Source organism: Camelus ferus, chromosome 17, assembly GCF_009834535.1.
Source record: "Camelus ferus isolate YT-003-E chromosome 17, BCGSAC_Cfer_1.0, whole genome shotgun sequence".
Lineage (NCBI taxonomy): Eukaryota > Metazoa > Chordata > Mammalia > Artiodactyla > Camelidae > Camelus > Camelus ferus.
This window is the reverse complement of record NC_045712.1, coordinates 410,485-419,109: the sequence shown is the minus strand read 5'-3', so window position 1 is coordinate 419,109 and position 8,625 is coordinate 410,485. Positions and strand designations below refer to the sequence as shown.

At 45.8% G+C, this 8,625-nt stretch overlaps 1 protein-coding gene across 1 annotated transcript; it reads left to right on the top strand.

Annotated features, from left to right (window-relative positions):
• Nucleotides 1-3,398: 3,398 nt before the first annotated feature.
• Nucleotides 3,399-5,781, top strand: LOC102507434 (zinc finger BED domain-containing protein 5-like). The gene has a single exon (XM_032458027.1). It carries the CDS (start codon nucleotides 4,518-4,520, stop codon nucleotides 5,271-5,273), a length of 756 nt encoding a protein of 251 aa, XP_032313918.1. The 5' UTR covers nucleotides 3,399-4,517; the 3' UTR covers nucleotides 5,274-5,781.
• Nucleotides 5,782-8,625: the final 2,844 nt, after the last annotated feature.

Here is an 8,625-nt window from a genome sequence, read left to right as displayed (position 1 = left end):
GTAGGAGAACAGCTACCCGCCGGGGAAACTGTGTGGAGAAGACCTGAGAATACATGGGGAGGGACAGCGCGCCCACTCAGCCGACCTTCATATTGTGCCCACCAGAGTCTCAGGCACGTGGGACAAAAACTTCTCAGACCAGGGACTGGCCGCTGCCAGCTGAATGCCACTGCCGTGACCCCAGCCAACCCCGGGAGCAGAAGCATCACTCAGCTGAGTCCTACCGGAAGTCCTGACCCATGGATCCTGAAGAGAGAGGATCATTGCTTTGGGATGCTTTAGCACGCAGCCACAGGGAACCAGAACACACTATGTGAGGAATGCTCTTTGCTGGGCGTGTGTAAGGTTGCGTTTTCTGAACTAGTCTCACCTCACCTTTAGAATCTGAATCTCAAGTACAAGTCTCAAAACGCCCAGTTTTAAACAGAGAAAGACAAACACTATATGACAAATACTATATGATATCACTTATATGTGGAATCTAAAAAATAATAGAAATGAATCTATATACAAAACAGAAAGAGACTCACATAGAAAACAAGTGTATGGTTACCAAAGAGGGGGGGACGCAAATTAGGCATATGAGATTAACAGACACAAACTACCGAACATAAAATGGATAAGAAACAAGAATTTACTGTGCATCACGGGGAATTATACCCAATGACTTGTAATAACCCAGAATGAAATATAATCTGTAAGGAAAAAGCCCAGCAAACGGAATCACTATGCTGTACGCCTGAGACAAACACAATATTGTAAATCAACTCTACTTCGATTTTTAGAAAAGGAACCATAACTTCCAGACTCCTTTGAAGGTCTCTGTATGTGGTCAGGTGACAAAAATTCCCTCAGAGTTATACATGGAAACACCGTTTGCACACTCGGGAAAATGTCCTTAAACCATTTCTTCTCCCTTCTCTGGGGGGAGTGTGGATGGGATTATTGGTGTCGCAGCCTCGTCAGGAGCCCTGAAGAGGAGAACTTTGCCTTTGAAGTGTGAGAATTTAGTGCTGCAAGGATCACGAAAACGAAACTTGGCGAGTTCAAGAAGCTAATGCAAGACGGGAAGCTGGGCGCCCCAGAGCGCCAAATGCATCTTCAGATGAGCGGCTGCGCCAGCCGCGAATGGGTGTCTGCGGAGAAGGCTCAGGCGACATCCCCGAGCTGAGAGCATCACCCGGTCCCCAATCCTTCTTTCCTCTGTTTTATTTTCATTTCCCCCTCCCCCTTTACCCTCTCCCCGCTTCCTTCCTCCCAACCCCCTCCCCTTCCCGTCCGTGACGACCTGCTGTTGCCCCTGCTCAGGCCTGGGTGCGGGTGCGGGTGCGGGTGCGGGTGCGAGTGGGACGGGAGCCCGCGGTGGCCCCGCGGTGACATGACCGCTGCCTCGCGCTCTGGGAAAGGGCAGCCGCAGACTCCGCAGCCCGACCGCAGCCGCACGGTTCTCCCCGTCACTGATGGGGATGAAGGAGAAAGATAGACGACCACCCGGGGACACGAGAGGAGCTCCGGCGGGAAGCCAGCCCCCAGAAGTCGCAGGCTGCGGAAGCGCGCCCCTGGGACAAGGACAAGCCCAGGGACAGCTGGCCCGGGGCGCACGTCCAGGGGACTGTTGAAAAAAGCATTTAGGTGCTGGGCGGGGTGTCCGTGCCCACCCCTGCCTTTGTGAATGGACTGCGCTCTTCCCCAGCCTTCCTGCCCCCAAGGGTGTTGTTCAAAGCTGGAACCGCCTGAGGTGGGGGTGAGTGGCTTGTGCTACCTGTCAGTTTAATCGGAAGAGACAAAATTTGAGGGTCCCCCCTTTCGGGAAGTCGAATAGAAACTTTACGCGAAGACAATCTGTCCTCGAGAGAGTCGGGGAAGCACCTCTAAAGAGGTGGGGAGAGGCCCTCCCTCCTGAAAATGAAGCGTCCTACTCCGCTGCGTCCTTCTCGGGCAGCAGAGGAGAGGGGTCCTAAGCTTTTAGGTCAGCCAGCGATCGGCCCCATAAAGTTCTCTGCCGCCACATGCCGTTCGGGACTGTGGACGGACAGTCTCTTTTGCTCCCAGCAATGGAGAAGCAGGGCTTGCTGCCGCTGCCGCTGCCGCCGCCAGCTGGAGACCCTCGGCTTTCCGGCAGCTGTGACCCATCGTTGGTCATATCTCTCTGCACCAGCCAACCCCTGGTACCAGGTGTTTCGAGTGCTTGGGAAGTTAGGAGCGTTCAGGGTCACACAGCAGTGACTAGGCACGTGGGCTCTGCAGGTGACCTTTTTGGGTTCTGCTCTTAGTTCTTCACAGATGTGTTAACTTAGCAGTGGCTTAACCTCTGCATCTACTTCTTCATCGCTACAGGGGCCGGGTTAATGATAGTCCCTGACTCTCAGGTTTGTTTTGAGGATTAAATGAGCTAATCTATGAAGGACTTACTTTCTGGCACGTATTAAACAGCGGTCGCTCAAACATTAGTAACTTTAGGAGCGTGGGTAATGAGACAAGAGTGATTTTACCAAAAAATCACTGTGTGTAACGCTTCCATATATAATTCCATTTTAGATTACTTTCAATGCTTAGTTTTAGAGACATTGAGGTGTGGCTGTACTTAGAAAAGTTAGGTCTATTTCTGAAAGTTTTCAATGTCTTTCTATGAAGTCAGTGGATGGGGGAGCATTTCAAAAAATGAGATTACCTGGGTATTAAACAGGACAAAAATACTAGCATTTCTCCTATGTTAGGCACCTCCTACTTCACTCTTAAGGTCTGCATTGCGGTGAAGAACCATTTACACCGCCTGTCTCTAAAATAAATTTTAAGGAATGGTCATCTGAGAGGTTTGTAGTTAGTTCTGCCTTTGCAGTGTCTAATTTTAATTTTTTCTCATTTTAGGCTTTTGGTTACTCCCCTTCCACCCTATCCCTTAATTTTATTTTTTCAAAGAGTCTGCATTTCAAGCTGCCAAGGCAGAGAGTGTGATTACAGAAGGGAGGGCTCCTCAGTCCGGGCCCCTTGCTCTCTAGCTGTCACTAGAAAAGCCATTCAGAGTCAGGATCTAACATGAGGAGCCTATGCTCACTCTGTAGCCAAATCATTAAGCTTAAATCAAAAGTAGCCTTATTTAGGCAGACACTTAATCTGAATGCCTAAACTTACAAAGCCAGCATTCTTTAGAGGTCCTAAAATTTGCATTACCTTTGCATTTAATTATGCTTTTTAAAAGCTATTATATGCGGAATAAATCTGTTAAAATGAGAGATTATGTTTTCATTAGGTCTCCATTAAGCCTTCAGTAAAGAATAATGGGATGCAAGTAATCAGTAAAATATATACATTACATTTAATGAGTCTTATTCTGGATACTGTAAATATTTATCTAATTTTAAGTCCAGAGAAATAATAACTAACTTTTGGTTATAGTTTATTTTTCAATGTTAACACACAGTAATTAGGATACAGCAGAATTCTGTGTCTTGCAAAACTTTGAACTGTTTGTGTGTTTTTGACATAGCTCATTAGAACAGTTGCTAGCCCAGAAAGGAGCCTTCAGACTTATAATGGTGTCAACAACGAGTGTGTCTAATGGCAGTAGGCAGCAGAAAGCTAAAAGATTCCGGGACACTGTATCCATGAAAGGGGTTGGTAAATTTTGGCCCCATCCTGGTTTTGTAAATAGAGATGAATTGGGACATCCCTGTGCCCATCCTGTAATGGATTGCCCGTGGCTGCTGCCACAGCTACAAAGCTGAGTGGTTGCAACACAGATCGTGTGGCCCCATAAAGTAAAAAATATTTACCGTATGATCCTTTACAGGAAACGCTTGCCAGCCCCTGCCTTGGGACCTCGAAGTCCTTCCTTAAAAATACACTTATGAACTCTTCATTATTTCTTAGTCCAATGTTCCCAAACTGTCTTCTGCAGAATATTAATATTGTCTAAGTTAATAAGTGTTGTGGGAAAAAGATTCATGCTAACAGTTTTTCTTTTGTAATTTATTTTAAAATAAAAGCTTAAGACGACCAAACTCATTGCTATGGCTTTTATTTCTATGTGATAACCTACCTTTGAGAGAAGGTGTCCCTTGCCTGAGTGCACCAGGATGTCAAGTGAGAGATCACCCGATACACGAGCGTGCGGTGCCCCCACTGCGCCTTGGTGCCCGGGCAGCACTCACACAGGCACTGATGAGATGCTTGGTGTCATCTCTTTGATGACCGCTCATCCGCTGTGTCCTGTCTTATAATTTCAACACATTTGTGATACTCAATACTTATTCTAAATTAACCATGTTTTGTACCACAAACACATTGCCTGTGGATCTGCTGCTGAAACAAGGAAGTCTTAAACAAGAAGTAGAATCTTTTTTGTTATCAAATCATGCCTGAATCAAGTGATCAAAAAGTTGGAATATTACACAGTAAAGATGAGCACTTGCAGCCTTCCATTTCTAAAAATTCAGAAGGTGAGCTTTCCAGGGTCAAGTTTATGTCCAATTCCAACAAAATAACAACATTTGGTAAGAAACCACCAAGAAGAAAATATGATGAAAGTTATTTGTCTTTCAGGATTTCCTTACTTTGGAAATGGAGTTGCACCTCATGCTTGGTGTGTGTTATGTAAGAACATTTTATCGAATAGCTCTTTGGCCCCTAGGAAGCTTCAAAGACATTTGGAAACCAAACATGCTACATATACAGACAAAGACAGTGTCTTTTTCCAGCAACATCTTGATTCACCTGAAAACAATAAACCCCCAGCACCTAAAATTGTCGATACAGATCATGGAAGCGCTAGAGAAGCATCATACAGTGTCAGTCACCATGCAGCCCCGAGTGGAGGCTCATACATCAGAGAATTGCTCACCAAGCCTTGTGCAAAAGATGTCGTGATGCGGGTGTGTGACGGACAGCATAGTAAAGACACACAGACGCGGTGCAGTCCATCAAACAGCACTGCTGCAGGTCGAATTAAGGATCTAGCTGCTGCCACTGAAGAAGGGCTTGTTTGTAGACTGGAAATTTGCGGCAGGTTCTCACTGCGGCTACATGAACCAGCCGACGTTTCAGGACTCACTGTCCTGCTTGTGTTTGTTCGTTACAAGTTTAACAAGTCTGTTGAGGAAGACCTGCTCTTACGTGAATCTTTGCAGATAATGCCGTGGGTGAGGACATTTTCAACTGCATCAATGGTTTTATGCAAAAACGTGAAACTGAATGGGGAAAACGTGCTGGTGTTTGTAGTGATGCTTCTAGGGCGATGGACGGGAAAGTTGCTGGGGCTGTCGTCACCTGGATAAAATACGTGGCTCCCGAAAGCACCGGTAGTCACTGCCTGTTATATAGACGTGCACTTGCAGTAAAAATAATGCCTAGACCTCTGGAAAACGTGCCGGATCAGGCAGTCCAAATCATCAGTTATATTAACGCTCGGCCACATCAGCCCAGACCACTAAAAACTTTATGTGAAGAATTGGGTGCCCAGCACACAGCACTTCTTTTAAATACGGAGGTGTGGTGGCTTTCCCGACGTAAAGTTCTTGTAAGACTTTTTGAGCTTCGTCATGAACTATTGATTTTCAGTGGATTCTGCTTTTTGAAGATCTGATTGTTTAACAAATTTATAGTGGCTGCTAAGACTTGTATACTTTGCAGATATTTTCACTAAATTAAATGAAGTTGATTAATCTGTCAATGCAATGGGAAAATGTGACATTTTTACAGTATTTGACAAAATATCATCAAAAAACCCTTTGTTTTCTTACACTCAGTGACCTTTTGACCGAAATTAATTCCACAGTTGATGGAGATACTTGCAGGCCAGCTGTGCAACACCCCAGGGGGTTGCTGTTCTACTCTGTTAATATTTTCCTGCAACAAATGATGATAATGCTTGGGTTAGAAGTCCACTTACAGTAACTTAAACCAGCCTCATTAGTGGCATGGGAATGTGACAGCCTGCTTGATTTAACATCTGATTCCCAGGTGAAGCAAAACTTCAGTGAACTTTCATGAAATGATTTTTGGAGCAGCCTGAGTCAGGAGTAGCCAAGCATTGCGAGGCGTGCAGGCTGTGTACTGCTTCGTTTGCTACCACGCACCTGTGTGAAGCAGGATTTTCCTATTACGCTGCCAAAAAAAAAAAAATACAGGAAAAGACTTGATGTGGATCTGACTTAGCAACATCACACCTAACATTAAATGGATATGTGACAAAAAGACACAAAAGCACTGTTCTCATTAAAATCGGAGGGTTCTGCGTGCCTCTTGATAATATAAGATGAAAATTAAAAATGATCCTCTTCAAAAAAAAAAAAAAGAAAGCTAAAACATTTATTTTTCATAAGTGAAAGCATATGATGTTATATATTACTTTGCAGTTGTTGGTATCTGAGGCTGACTCACCAGCGCGGTGGGTAATTCAGTAAAGCAGGAACATACGGAGGCAATCATTTATTTCAAAGAACATTAAGGTAGAAACCACATTGACTGGGCTTTGAGATGCTCACATTCACTTGTCACACCAGGGACCCCTTCATTTTCCACTTCAGTCATTAACCAAGACCCAGAAGGTTCATGACACGCCCCAGTGTGTGTGTCATCTCTTAGCCATTTAACTTATCTAATTGTCATATTTTCTATTCAATAAATAAATAAATTTCAGCACATAAAAATGAAGAGTAGCATAACAAATTATAATATATCCCACCTAACCAAAGAAGTAAAAAGTACAAATGGAACACACACATTGTGTGTACCTTTTCCCAACTGCTGCCTTATGTCACCTGGTGGCCTCACATGGAGCATCTCCTACAAGGCACTCTACTGGGAGGGTGTGTGTGTGTGTGTGTGTGTATGCACGTGTGTCAGGGTGGGGTGGCACGTAGACCAGAGAGGTCCAGCAGTCATTCAGAAGGCACACAGCTGATCCAAGCAGGGGCCAAGCTACAGATCTTCCAGGCTGAGCCTGTGTCCAGGGAGACCCGCCCCTCACACTGGTTCGGGGAGGCTGGGTCACACGTGTCCCCTCCATCCCCAGCCCAGCTGGAAGCCAGCAGGAGGCCCAGGTCAGCCTGTGGCCCATTTTCAGCCCTGCCCCACCCTGGCCTGTCCAAATGCCACAGGGCCACGTCATGTGTCTGGCTGGCAAGTGTTCCTAGGGCCAGAGCAACTGTCCCTTCTCTTCCGTGTTTGCCCCCGCCTGGCGGCCCCTCTGAAGCTGCCCTCCAGCTTCCCCCACCTCTCAGCGCCATCTCCGCACCCCATCTCCCGGTAGTCTCTGCATTTTCCTGCCTTTGGTGAGATGGGGCCATTTCTCTCAAGGGTCGTTTTAAATGTTCAGGTTTTTAAGTTTTTATTTTACTGAAGTATAGTCAGTTTACAATGTCGTGTCAATTTCTGGTGTACAGCACAAAGCTTCAGTCATACATGAATATACGTATATTCGTTTTCACGTTCTTTTTCACCATGAGCTACTACAAGATACCGACTGTGGTTCCCTGTGCTGTACAGTATAAGCTTGTTGCTCTATTTTATATTTACCAGTCAGTATCTGCAAATCTCGAACTCCCAGCATATCCCTTCCTACCCCGTTCTCCTCTGATAACCATAAGTTTGTTTTCTATATCTTTTTTTTTTTTTAAGATTCCACATGTGAGTGTTGTCATGTGGTGTTTTTCTTTCTCTTTCTGGATTACTTCACTTAGAATGACATTCTCCAGGGACATCCATGTTGCTGCAAATGGCATTATTTCATTCTTTTTTATGGCTGAGTAGTATTCCATTGTATACACATACCACTGTTTCTTTATCCAGCCATCTGTTGTTGGACATTTAAGCTGTTTCCATGTCTTGGCTATTGTACATAGTGCTGCTATGAACATTGGGGTGCATGTATCTTCTTGAATTAACGTTCCCTTTGGATATATACCCAGGAGTGGGTTTCTTGTATCATATGGTAAGTGTATTTTTAGTTTTTTGAGGAATCTCCATACCATTTTTCATAATTGGTGTAACAAACTACATTCCTACCAACAGTGTACAAGGGTTCCCTTTTTTCCACATGCTCTCCAGCATTTGCCATTTGAGTATTTATGTTTTAATTAAAGAATTTTATTGCAGCAGTGACATGTAAGATAATGAAAAACTGGCATCCTGGCGGCTGAGGGGTGAGCCTGTGTGTGTGTCTCTGTGCATGTGTCTGTTCCTGTATGTGTGTACCTGTCCCTGTGTGTGCACGTATGCCCTCCATGTGCCTGTGGGAGTGGGGAGAGGGGCTGGAGCCTGAGTGTGTGACTGAGTGACATCTCAGGGCACGTGGGTCCAGAGGGTTATGTGAGGCTGTGATGCTGGGCTGAGGCTGTGACCTGACCAAGGCTACACAGCCCGTCTTGGGGCTAAGGGCCTCACCCTTGCCTCCAGGCCTGTCACCACTCAGCTGGGGAATCCCCTGCCATGACACAGGGCTTGGAGTCCTGACCCTGAGAGCCCCACAACTTCCCTCAGGAGTAGTGGTCTCTGGGGCAGGAAGAGGGGCTGGGCTTGGCATGGGGACGGGGAGCAGGGAATGCCAGGGGGTGGGCATGGCTCTGGAGTTTGGGGGTGGACCAGCAAGCAGTGAGGTGAGGGGAGTAAGAAGGGCCTCCTCACCAG